The 13,972-nt window shown below is 30.7% G+C and overlaps 1 protein-coding gene across 2 annotated transcripts in view; it reads right to left on the bottom strand.

The window, feature by feature from the left end:
• Nucleotides 1–13,972, bottom strand: part of LOC106881458 (uncharacterized) — a 48,101-nt gene that overhangs the window by 14,450 nt on the left and 19,679 nt on the right. For both annotated transcript variants that reach the window (XM_014931850.3, XM_014931851.3), the window contains exon 5: nucleotides 11,421–12,503. In XM_014931850.3, the coding sequence (XP_014787336.1) occupies nucleotides 11,421–12,503 (1,083 nt within the window). The remainder of the gene's footprint in view (nucleotides 1–11,420; nucleotides 12,504–13,972) is intronic.

Here is a 13,972-nt window from a genome sequence, read left to right as displayed (position 1 = left end):
GATGATTTCTATCCAATTTTTCTGATTTAACCAGTCCATCATCCTAGCTTAGTGCATTATCAAATGTGAAAGGGATGAAAAAGCAAAGCTAACCTGGTAGGATTTACCGGCCAGAAATACCAGGTAATTTACCTCCTAGAAATACCAGATAAATCTACTTCAAATCATAATCTATCACTTTGGGGAATGTATTCTAGATATAAAAAACAAAAGAGGGTGGTCACTACTGGAATAGCTTTGATCAAGTTTTGACTGATTAAGATTGGCCTGGGTTTAAACAACAATAACAGCTACCACTATTTCTAATGGTTGAGAAATTTCAGATGTAAGAACTTGGACAAAAGGTATAGCTACCAAAGAAAATAGTTGTGTAAATAAAATGAAACAAAATAGAAATAAAATATTGCTAAAATCATCAATTTTAATGGAAAATATATTATCAAATGAAAACAAACTCAGAGAAATATCAGTATAACTCAAGGAATATTATGAGAAGACAAATATGTAAATCATAAAGACAATGATATTCAAGAAAAAGTCAAGTTGAGCTAATCAGATAGAAAATATAACTAGACCATCATATTTAATACAAAAAAAAGTGTTGTTTTGAAGTCAGTCAAAATGTGGTAGAGTATAGCTAGATATTTGTTAGCTTTACACGTTTGTAATTTATTATAAAATTCAATTGGACTGGGACTTTCAGTTTCACCAGATGGCTTATTCACCAAGTCAACTGCCTACCTGAATTAACTATCAGGGGAAATTTAAAGCTCTTTAAAACTAAAGTTATAAATTTGACTCTACTTTCAATACCGAGTCTCCCCATTAGCAAATGTTCTGTTGCTATAAAACTTGCTATAAAATAATGTCCATAACCCTTTAGGATTCAGGTTACTTTGTCTAATGTATGCTTATTTATTCACATTGTTTTGAATTAATCATAAATAATTTTGTAGCTTCAAGATTTTGATGATGAGATTGGTTATTTTTTAGATTGACATTGTAATTTAGGTGTAAGAGATCTTGCCAGTTTGAACATAAAGCAGGTAGAACATTTTGGCGGGATATGACTGGGTTAAATGCTAAAAGGTTAAATGAACACTTTAATATTTTGTTTTAAAATATATAAATATGATATGGAAAATATTGAGTCATCGAAAGAACTTTGACAGACAAGAACAAAGCAAATTAAACAATCGATTAGTTAGTTGGATATTTAACCAACTGACAAATAATAAAGGAGTGAAATTAAACCAATGCGTGTGCTAATTATATTGGCTCTCCCTAGACCCAACAAAATCTTGATACAAATAACAGAAAAACAGTTTTACAAACAATATTTTCCCATGAAAATTCTGAATGCTTGAAAACAAATAAGAACAGATGGGAGATTCAGCTAATTTCAAACAAAACAATTTTCTAAAATGTCTTTTAATCACGTCATTAATATAAATTACATCTATCAGCTTAATAGTTACTTTTCCAGATAAATAACTATTCATCTCTGGTTATCTATGCTTGAAATTACAAGTAAGTAATATTGCAGAAGCCATATACTAATGTAGTGAGATATAGACAAGACATGAAATAGATACAAAAACTGTTTCTAATTTCTAACAATTGAGCAAAAAATCTACTTTGCATCCTTTTTTATAGATGATATTTAAATTATTTTACATAATAGAGATGCAGACGTGGCTGTGTGGATACACAGTTTGCTTCTTGACCATATGGTTTTAAGTTCTATTCAACTGCATGAAACCTCAGGCAATTGTCTTCTACTATAAACCCCAAAGTGACCAATACCTTGAACTGCAAGGAAGCCTGTTGTGTGTGTGTGAGTGTGTACATGTATGTTTGTACGTGTTGTGTGCATAAGTATTTATATTTCACAGCTTTTCTTGTCACTGCTTGAGTGAAACTGATGTAATTCTTACATTTTCCATTGACAATACTTCCCACTGTTCTGCACTTTGCAAGATTAGTGGAATGAAAAAAATCAGGTAAAGGTTAGTGACAGAAAGGGCATCTGGCTGTAAAATGCTGCTTCATTTAAGCCATCCATACTGACATGGAAAAGTGGACATAAAACAGAGAAACAATACAGCATAGTTTAGTATAAATTATCTCAATATTATTGAAAATATATGTGATCAGAGAATTTTTAAAATTGCAATCTTTAATATTCACTACAGTGTCACCATGCAATTTTTCTTGTTAATTTAATATCTAGAATATGCAAATTTTCATACCTACACACAAACAATATTGTATGTGTATCTAGTGGGTGTACCACTTCAGTATATAAGGTGAAGTCTATGTTTCACTGATGAGGTTTGATAAAACCAAAACATATCCAGAGCTCTCTTCTGTGTTTGTTGGAATGATCAAAATAATATTAGCCATAGACTAACATTATCTTACCTTCATCACATAATTATTTCTGATTAGAATTTAGATGCTTACTACATTATATATGTTAATACTACTTTGATTATTGTTTTTCGTGCAGATGGCCTCTCTGAGTATTTTCATTCAGTAATATGTTCTCTAAAATATTCTTCAGAGTTAAGTGACCATTTATATAATTTATGCAGGAACTTTTGAAAGGCTATTTCAAAATATCATCCGGCATACTAAAAGTTCTGCCAGAATTTTTAGCATGCTGGATGAAATGTTTAGCAGTATTTCATCTGTCTTCATACTCTGAATTCAAATTCTATTGAAGTCAACTTTGCCACTCATTCTTTTGGGGTCAATGAAGTAAGTACCAGTTTAGCACTGAGGTCAATGTAACCAACTAGTCCCCTCCCCAAAATTTCATGCTTTATGCCTATAGTGGAAAGGATTATTATTTGCGAATGGCCCAAGTGAATGGGCCTACTCCAAGCACGCGGCTCTAGATCAATGTCAGATTAAGAAGTGAGGGCACTTGCCCTAGAGGTTAGGGTGATTGCAGTTTTTGTGGGGTTTCCACAAGCAGCCCTTGGAAGACTCCCTCTTCTGGAGATTTTAATGGTTATGACTTTTATTGTTCTTTATTTACACATTCCAATTCCACTTGTTTTGTAGTCCTGTACTGTCCCCAATCTTCTATATGAACCCTCAGTGGTTAATAAGGATTATTATTATTATTATTATTATTATTATTATTGCTATTATTATCATTATTAAAGCAATGAGTTGGCAGAATTGTTAGCACATCACAAAAACTGTATTTCTTCTGGTTCTTTACCTTCTAAGTTCAAATCCCATGAAAGTCAACTTTTGGATTTCATCCCTTTGGGGTTTGGAGTTCATAAAATAAAGTACCCACCAAGTATTGGGTCAATGTAACTGACTAGCCCCCTACTCCCAAAATTGCAGCCTTGTGCCAAAATTAGAAAGAATTCTTCTTCTTCTTATTATTATTTTAGCTTTTTGTTAATTTTTATTAAAGAAAAAAAAATTGATGTAAGCTGAATTTTAAGACAAGTACGCTGTTTCAATAGGTAAAAAAAATACTTGCTAACAGAAGAACGTTGGCTACAAGAAGATTTTTAAGATTAAAAAATAATATTGAAAACAAAAACGAGCAAGGTTTGGTATAAATAATAGATAACAACACTGATGAAACAGAAGCTAGGGTAGACACAAACCTGGAAACAAAACAAAATGTAGAATTGCTAATATTGGACTACCATTGGAATTCCTTCAGTTTTTCTTTCAACAAAAGGTTTTTACAAAATATAGTAAAATAAACATGCAACAAAAAAAAAAAAAGGGATGACAGGCTACACGTGCATGTGTGTGCAAATATATGTATACATATACACACACATACATGTATATACATACATTTATATATTTATATATACATAGATGCACATATACACACGTATATACATACATATATATATATATATATATACGTATACACACACACACATATATACACATACAACACACACACATGTGTGCATGTGTGTGAATGTAAGGAAGCAGCAGTGGAGTATAACAGAGGATCCTGTGCACATACATTATTATTAGGGGGGAAAGTGTTACAGTAAGTGTTCATACTTAGACTGGCAGGTTTCCAGCAAGAAGACCGGTTGGAACATATAAAGGAGGTCAAGATGACCAAATGATTCATTCCAGATGGTCTGAGTGCAGTTCTTAGGATAAATGATTTAGTTATTTGGAAAACCACTATGACAGGTGCTTTATGGAAGTTAAATTGAATAATTAAAATTAACAAAAAATATGGCAAATTTTTTCGATTTGTTAGAAAAGAGAAATATCACTGTCCATGGGTTTTCAATATATATATATATATATATATATATATATATATATAAGAGGAATAAAAAATATATACTTAATAACAACCACTTCTATGGTAGAGAGTGGTCAGATAAAGTTTAAAAAGACACCGACATAAAAACAATAATAAAAAACAAAAAAATACAGTTAGAAAACAACTTTCTAGACTTTTCCCAATGTTACAAAGCAGAAAATCTTATCACAACAAAAATTAATGCTATAATTTAGAAGCAGGGTGAAAAAAAAATTATGAATCTAAAATATGAAATAAGAGAAACAACAAAATGACCAAAACTTAAAGAAAATGGTTTAGAAAAGAATTTATAAGAGCAGACAATTAGACACTTGCATTTTTATTGAGGGCTCCCTCAAATGAGAAGAATAGGAGATCATCAATAATTTCTGATAACAATGCAGTATGTGCTTTCAATTATGTCCACTCCATGTCACTTTGGCATTTTCTGATATAACTTCAGACTGTCCAATGCCTTTAGAGTAGAATTACTAGATAAGAAGCCAGTCGTGTGTGTGTGTGTGTGTGTGTGTGTGTGTGCGTGTGCGTGTGCGTGTGTGTGTGTGTGTGTGTGTGTGTGAGTGTAATTTACATGTGTTATCACTAATACCACCTGAGCAACAAAATAGTGTTTCCTTACACTTTTTAGTAATCAAAAGCCCCTTAGTTTAACATATGTGGACCAATGTAATGAAAATATCTTATACATAAGGGTTACCAACAGGAAAATCTACCTCAAAAAGTTTCATCTAACCCAGTTTGATTTATGATGTGTTGTGCATTACATATATAATATTAAAAATCCATTTCAGCTGAGTTTACCAATCAGTTTCACAATGGCTATTAGATAACTGATACCAGATAACAGTGCAGTTAACTAACATTACATACTCTTCAGTGATGGATATTTATGAATTCTTAGAATATATTATATAAAGTACAACACAGCATGAATAGAAGTACTGGAATAAATATTAGAAAGCTATTATTTGTAATAAAGAACTTTATAAGAGAGTAAATATGTTCCTTTCATGCTTTTGATATGTAGAAACACATATGTATTAATTAATATTACAGGAAAGAGTATAAGATCAGTTCCTTACAGCCATTTCTGCCAAGAAGCAACGAAATCCTCCATGCTATCTCCATCTCTTCAGTGTTCTGTAGGGATGGGCAGATAAAGTTTGGATGATGAGTGTGCCTCTAGGTTTCTTCAGAGGGTCTAAATGGTTATGAGGGCTAATACATATAATAAACAATTAACAATAGGTATAATGTATTTGTCATTTGCTCCTATTCTTTCTGCCCTTTTTAATAATGACAAATGCATTGTACCTATTGTTAATTGTTTATTATATGTATTAGCCCTCATAACCATTTAGACCCTCTGAAGAAACCTAGAGGCACACTCATCATCCAAACTTTATCTGCCCATCCCTACAGAACACTGAAGAGATGAAGATAACATGGAGGATTTTGTTACCTCTTGGCAGAAATGGCCATAAGGAACTGATCTTATACTCTTTCCTGTAATATTAATTAATACATGTGTGTGTAACACATAGTTACTACATGTGTATGTGCTCTTCTAATACTTTCTAATACTTTTGAATAAATAGACACACTGGAATGTCTACCAGCTGATGTATTTTTTCTTATTTGCCATATAAATTAAGGGTAAACCACTTTTTACCCCTGCCAATATACGACTCTCAATTGCAAGATTGCCATGCAATAACCAGCATTTGAGTATGAATAATTGGGTACACTACCAGCAGCATATTGGATAGGTACTATCCCTTGGTTGGCTTCCCAAACTCTAACTCTCACAGAAATATATATATATATATATATATATATATATATATATATATATATCAAATATATCTTTCCAATGCAGACCAACACCAACCTCTTTAGAGTCTGTTTGATCACACATATTGATTAATTCTTTCTCAATAATACTAACTGTACTGTTTTTTGCCATAAACTTCTATTCATATGTTATAAAATTTTCAAAAATACACCAACTCAGCAAAAAAGAAAAATACAGTATAAACAAGTAATTTATAGTTTCTGATATTTAGGAATTCTGAGATAATGAATATTTTTAACCATTTTGTATACTATGAGAATATTACAGGCCTTTTTAATTATGATTAACTATTGAAATTCCCAGACAATAATTAAGATACAAGTTTAAAAACCAAATAAATATTTGACCAAATATGTAAAAAAACAATGCCATGTAAATAGGCTAATCTGATGCTGGTAAACTATTTTAAAAAGAACTTATAATTTTCCTAGTGGGCCAACAATACCAAACACTATTTCAATATCATTATTATAAAATTAATAATTATCACAAAAAAGGTTTAAGTTCATAACCTTTTTTAATAAATACCCATGAGGAAAACACATGGAAACAGAATAGAATGTATTGAAAGTTTCAAATCTAAATTGGTAACATGATTAATTTGATTTGTAATATCAGCATAAGACTACTAATTTAGAAGATTAAATTAAATTGATCTCAGTGTTTTATTGATGCTTGATACTTTATTTTATTGAACTTGGAAGGATGAAAGTTGACCTCAGTGGGATTTGAAATCAGAATGCAAAGAACTACAAGTAAATACTGAAAAACACTAGCAGCCTGGTAACCAAACTACTTTGCATGTTAACTAATTTATGTTAACTTTTGTTATTCAAATTAGTTTTGTTTCTAGTTTTACTTTCCAAGGCAATTGAAGAAGAAAACATAACTCAATGATAAATATAGATCTTTGGAAATTTCATGCAAAAGTCACTCTATAAAAGAGGTGGTGTTTATTATAAGGTGCATTTAACCTTTAGCACATTGTAGGTGCATCATGTTATCATATGAGTTTTCTCCCCTGCAGTAACAGGGCAGTGGTAGGGGAAACAATTCTAGAGAAAATGCAGTGTGCTAAGGGTTAATAGTGAAATTGCTCAAAATTAAGCTCATAGCAACAGCAAACTAGCTAAAACTATCCACAGAGAAACAAACAAAACATAGACACCAAATGTTAGACGCACATACATATATAATATGAGAGTTTGAGTTATTTTAATTGGGAAATGAAACTTGCTACCAAATTCCTTTTACTGAGAATTTACCTCTTTACTTGTACCCATTTTAAATTTGATATGATCATAGTTCAATAAAACTAAATTGAAATATTTTGTGAGTAATGAATAAGAGACATTTTTGTTTTTTATTATTAGTTAACCCTCCAAAACTGTCCTTATCCACTTACTCAGTCTTGCTGCTACATACATACCAATGTAAAAACATCTCCAGTCATTTCAAACCAACAAGGTCACCAGCCCTTCCATAGCCCTTGAAATTGGTGGAACTCTGACCACTTAGCTGATTTAAAGTATCATAGGATTTATGGTGGTGGGTAGGTGTGATTAGGTAATGGTAAGTTGGTTTAGTATGTACAGAAATGGTAACAGAGTGAAAAATAAAAAGATACAATGGGTTAAAAATAATAAGCTATTGTCTATCAAAAAATAGTTATTTAATCTCATAATTAAAATAGAGTCCATGTTCCATGCTGGCATGGATTCAACCCACACCAGCACAGAACATAGAAATTAAATGATGGTGATGATAATGATGATTCTTATAATATTCAATATGAAAAGAAAACAAATCCTATGCTAATATCTTCATGTCTAAACTTTAGTTACTTGTGGCAAATTACATTTATTTGCATTACATTTTCTTTTAAAACATTCTTACCAAACTGGTTCAATAGTTGTACTGTATCCTGAATTAAGATATTTTACTTTTAAATTTCATTAAAAATGAAGATGCTTTATTTTGATATGTATCAATTTGTTTCTATGTATGTCTTTTCTTATCCAGCAAAGCTATTTGTAAATATGTATCTAAAATTTCAACAAAAATAACTAAATTAGAATTAGCCAGGTTTCAAATGCCGAAGAATATTCTGATGTAAAGATGTTTTAGGGCAAACAGGATTGCTGGTAAATAAAATAAGAGGAAAACTAAAATAAACCAACTAAAATAAGAGTTGTAGCACACTGGTAATTAACATGCACAGTTACTGGCAATGCAAAATTAATTATCAACAAAATGTTGAATGTATTTCATCAGGTACAAGAAAAACAAAACTGACTTCTGAATTATTCTAAGTTTCACAAAAGCTATTAATTTTAAACAAACACAAATGGATATAGTAAATAAAAACAAAATACAGAAACATGCAATGACATATCATTGTATTTCAGTGGTTAATGAAGCTGAAGAAAACATTTACTAAATAGAAATAGTTCATAATGAAAGTAAGTGTATTGCAGAATTAAAGGTTTTAGCAGAAAAATGTTTAGTGATAGAAGAGAGAAAAATGTAATTTTTCAAGTTTGCTCCTCTTGAAACTCAAAAACCAAAAATTCAACAGTAGATAGTACGAAAGAAGTACATAAAATTTATTAATATTTCATAATTATAATATAATTCAGCAGTTAAAATATAGAATTTATAGATATCTTCCCATCACAAGATAATCAATAACTTATATGATCAGATTAATTTAATTATCCTATGTTATTTATAAAATAAGACGACGACCTAATAAAATTAAAGACAAGAAATTTCATGAAAAACTGTTACTAAATTGAGAAATATTTTCCTCTTTTGATTATTCAAAATTCTAGTCAATACTCAGAAGCCAAGAAAAATGGTGTCATTAAAAGTGTCAATTATGCAAAACCCTAAATAACCATTAGGTTAGATTAAAAAACAAACAAACAAACAAAACAAGTAATATGTAAACAAATGAAGTAACCAAAACTTAAAGAGAAAGCATTGATATTTTATCAGTGGAAAGTGAGAAAATAAGACACTGATTTGTGAAGTCCTAATTTTGAAAAGGGAAATCTCAAAAATATTTGGCAGTATTTCAAGACTGTAAGGGAATTATATGTTCTACAACTGTTATTTAATATTTTATAATAACTATACAACAAATGCTATAATAAGACATGGCAGTGTAATAAGTTTGCTTCCCAGCCACTTGGCTTTGGGTTCAGTCCTACCATATGGCACCTTCATAATGTGTCAGTATCTTCTATTATAGTCCCAGGCTGACCAAAGCCTTGTGAGCAGATCTGGTAGACAAACTGAAAGAAACCTGTCATACGTGTGTATGTGTGTGCGCGCGTGCATGTGTGTGTATATATATATATATATATATATATATATATATATATATATATATATGCATATGTATGTGTTACGATCTCCTTGCCATGACTTAATGCGTTAGTTGTAAACAAAGGTCACTGTCATGCAAGCAGTGTCCTACATTTCCAATCTTCCATGAAAACATGTCTGGTTACGGGAAATATTACCTTGCCTGGAAATAGGTAAGGATTGGCAACAGAAAAGGCAACTGGCTATAGAAAATTTGCTTCAACACATTCCATCTGACCCATGTGAGTACGGAAAAGTAGACATTATGATGATGATGATGAAGATGATGTGTAAATAGTAGATGTGTAAATTATTCGATGTTCCTTTTAACTACTGGCTTAATTGATAGGACCTCATTAACTATTGCATCACTAATGCTACATTGTGTCTATGGTCAACACAACTCACACAGGTCAGCTTATTTAATTATAAAAAGGTACATGGTGGACATAGTTAATCTTACATAGGCATCAGGGACACAGACAGTAACCCTTAAGTGCAGTGCACAAATTCTTCAATGAGCCTGGAATAGGAAATGAGAAAATGTATCCTCCTTTGAATGACTACATGGAGATGAGGTCTCTAGTGAGGTTCCATTGAACAGCCCCTGGGACAAGGATAAAGTATTCTTCTATTTCAGTGATATATTATCTATTTATTTTTTTGGAGGGGGGGGGGCATGCTCGACAATAATCTTAAATCATCCATGGCCCACCCAATGTAAACTAAATAAAGCCAAAAACCAATAATGAAATATGAATTTAATTCAAATTAAAAAAAAATTCCCACCTTTATCCATAAACGATGAATACAAATATCAAATTAAGTAAAATTAAGTAACACAATGATGATCAAACTCTTGATTCAATATTTTTCTAACAAATTAAAGCGCATGATTACAAAAAACTCATGTTACAATGTTGTGCTAAATATGCAAATGTCACTGTGACCCACTAAGAATTTTGTGTGGATCACATCTGGTTTATAGCTCATCTAGTACATCACTGTTTTAATGCAACTTTGGAAGGCTATCAGAAGGATTGTTCCTGCTCATGGGTCATAGAATTAATCTATCAGCTGGCTTCCCCCACCACCACCACCACCCGACCTTGGGTGTCTTTAGTGGAGTCCATTCTGATGTAAACATTTGGGCCAGGTCTCCAGTCTGAAGAAGACTTCTTCCTTTCAATCTTGGAAGCCCTGAACAAAGTCATGAGTACTGTCCCTCCCACACTGACTAAATCCTTAACTTAATGAGAAAAAGAAAAAAATGTTATAGTAAGGGATTGATTACAGATTATTAGAATAATATATTTTTAAGGATGAACTAAATAATAAATATTTTTCATGCCAGAATAATTTTTCAAATATTAGAGACATAAGACAGTAAAATTTTCTTAATAATTCATATCATATAAATCCATTCTTGAAAGAGCCTATAATGTAACCAAAAAAAAAAGAAAAAAAAAAGAGTGAAATTTAGGAAATGATTATGAAGAACATATCACAAAAGAGCCAAACAACAATAAAAGTTCCTTTTAGCAGCTAAGATTTACGGTAAGACAAACTTTGTAAAAATTCTTCAAACATATTTTATAAAGGAAATCAAAATAAAACATGGAGTACATTGAAAATTAATCTAAAACACCCAGTTTAATGGAAGACAGTGACAATCCTCTTTTCCAGCATTGTTTGGTACTATTCAAAATAAAAGGAATCAAATATAATGTATACACAAAAAAAAAAAATTAATAGGAATCAATTAAATATATGTAAATGTTCTTTCTGCCAATCTAAGTATGATGTTTTTGAAGTAAAGAAGAAGAAAGAGAAGAAAGAGGTTAGAGCAGTTAGTACCTGGTGCATACTGATAACCTTGAGCTGTGTTGGCAGCCAAATTACTGTAGTCTGAATTTTGGTCTGTGTACATGTAATCATTGGGGTAGTCACCCCAATTGTAAGCCTGTGCTGTATTCTGGACATAGTTGACACCATCTTGGTTAATACCAGAATTTTGAGGTTGAAGAACAGGATAACCATTATTATAAGTAGCAGCTACCTTTTGTTGGTAAGCATAGTTATTTCCCGAATAACCATACAAGTTCTGTTTCTGAGGAAACTGACTATTGTCTGAAATATACTGACTGTCCATATAATTCTGGTTAGCAGTTTGATAGCGCTGTCTTGATCTTTGTGGTAACTGAACTTGATTATTAGCTCCAGAAAGCAACTCCTCTTGAGAATCACCATTGAGTCTATTGTAAGACTTTGGTTGGTTTATAGCAAACTTTTGATTTTCTTCAGCAATCAGACCAGATGGTTTATGTCCTGATCCTACAAAACCTTGATTATCAACTTGGTTTATGCCTAACTGCTGGTGTTGGCTTGGGTAATTTGATATGAAATTTCTATTGCCAACATACTGAGGGTTCACATCAGGATGTTTTTGATATTGTGATAGCTGATTTTGATTCCATATTCTATTTGAAGAAGCTGAATTTGCTCTGTGTCTGTCAGTCTCTCGTGATGAAGGCTGAATTATATCTTCACTGAGAGAGAGTTTCTTTGAATTTCCATCATTTTCTTGAAGTAAATCCTTAGAGCCATCACTTTTAACCCAACCTTGATTCATGTTGGTGTTATGATTAGAAAATTGTTGTCCTTTACCTCTCTGAGCAACAGGTGGATTTGAAGTTGCAAATTCTTTTGGATTGAGTAATGCTTCTTTTGGTTTGTCCTTTTTTATCATAGTTTCAGTATTATACTTAGCTATTGGTAACTGACCTTTCTGTTTTAATAGTTTATTACTGCTTTCATCATGCTGAGATACACTAGGACCGACTGGTTTCAATTTTATTTTTCTGAACTTAGCAGTAGGCATTTTCTTGGGATTAGCATCCACTTGGTAAAGAATTTCATTTTGACTTCCATCTTTGAATGCTGAACAAATCATCGAAAAATTTCATGTTAATGCCAAGATAAATAAACAAGACATTTGTTAAACTATAAGTACCGCCTTTGCTTCAAAGCAGCAAAACAATTTCAAATAACACTGAATAACTCTTCGCAATTGACAAAACTGTATGCTTTTATTTTAATATAAGTACAAAGAAAAAAATATTACCACAAAATGAACATTCAGAAATATAATTTAGAAATTAATATTGATAAAACTCAAAATAATTTAGTATATCACAGAGGATGATTCATAAACAATTTTGAAATAAATCATTTTAAAGTGATATGAACCATTTTATGGTATTAGCTTTCTTTTTATTTTCATTTCATTTTCTAATCTTAAGAGACAAAACATATCTAACATCTACTATGAATTCAATCTCTAAAACAACCTTCAAAGTTTTATAAAAAGTGCTTTAAAAACATAGGGTTGTTTTAAATACAAATTATGAAATTTGTAACTTTTTAATGATCAAAGAATTCAGTTTAATAGTTGGGGTGTAGAGGAAATTTTTAAAAATTTTAGCTATAAGTTTAAAGCTGAAAGGAACATACCATATGCAAGAAAATAGTCTATAATCCAACTAATTTGATTACTTCTTAAAGCTTAAGGTCTTTTTAGAGTTAATTTTCTCAACAGTAGTACAGTGCATGAACATATTTTAACAGAGTCAAAGCAAAATTGATTCTGGCATGAGGCACTGATATTTAAAAAAATATTATATAGCTCTTTACTATCAGTGTCAACTCCACTACTAGGCGTAAGTAATGTAAGCAAATAGATAACTATAAATGAAATATATATGGCATATGTCATGTGAGTTACAGCTTGGTCCTGTAAATATAACATGAGCTATTATTTGTAAATATCAAAAATGATATGTTATGAGGATAATTTAAATTTTATTACTAGTTAGGATTTGCAAAGAAATATATCTACTTATTTGATATAATTTAAGAGCTTCATTACAGAAAATTGTACCTCGTTTGTTATATTGAATTTTATTGCATTAAAATGTAGTAATTTATTTTGCATCTCAAACATATCATTAAACTTACTTAATGTAATTATTTTATTGCAGTAGTTGAAAAATAGAATATTATAATAATTGTGCTTTTTACATAAAAGTGAAGCCTGAGAATTTTAGATGAGATGAAATTTGGAGTTGTAACATTCACATCATTGTTAAAAGCATAAGCAATATAATCAGAAGGAAACAGTTTCATCTGGAAATTAAAACTAGATGACAGACTTTAAAAAGAAAGGGATGAGGATTAAAGCAATTCAAGGTGGTTATTTTTTTTTTTTTGTATGAATAATAATTTATCAAGGATACAAATAACAGAAGGAATTTATTAAAAATAAATTAAAATAAAGATAAAAACAATATTTGAAGAAATAAATATATAAGGAAAAATGAGATAAATGGTATCTAAAATTGAAATATTAC

Source organism: Octopus bimaculoides, chromosome 6 (assembly GCF_046866305.1).
Source record: "Octopus bimaculoides isolate indiv1 chromosome 6, ASM4686630v1, whole genome shotgun sequence".
In the NCBI taxonomy this organism is placed as follows: domain Eukaryota; kingdom Metazoa; phylum Mollusca; class Cephalopoda; order Octopoda; family Octopodidae; genus Octopus; species Octopus bimaculoides.
The sequence above is the reverse complement of the archived record's forward strand: the minus strand, read 5'-3'. Positions and strand labels throughout refer to the sequence as shown.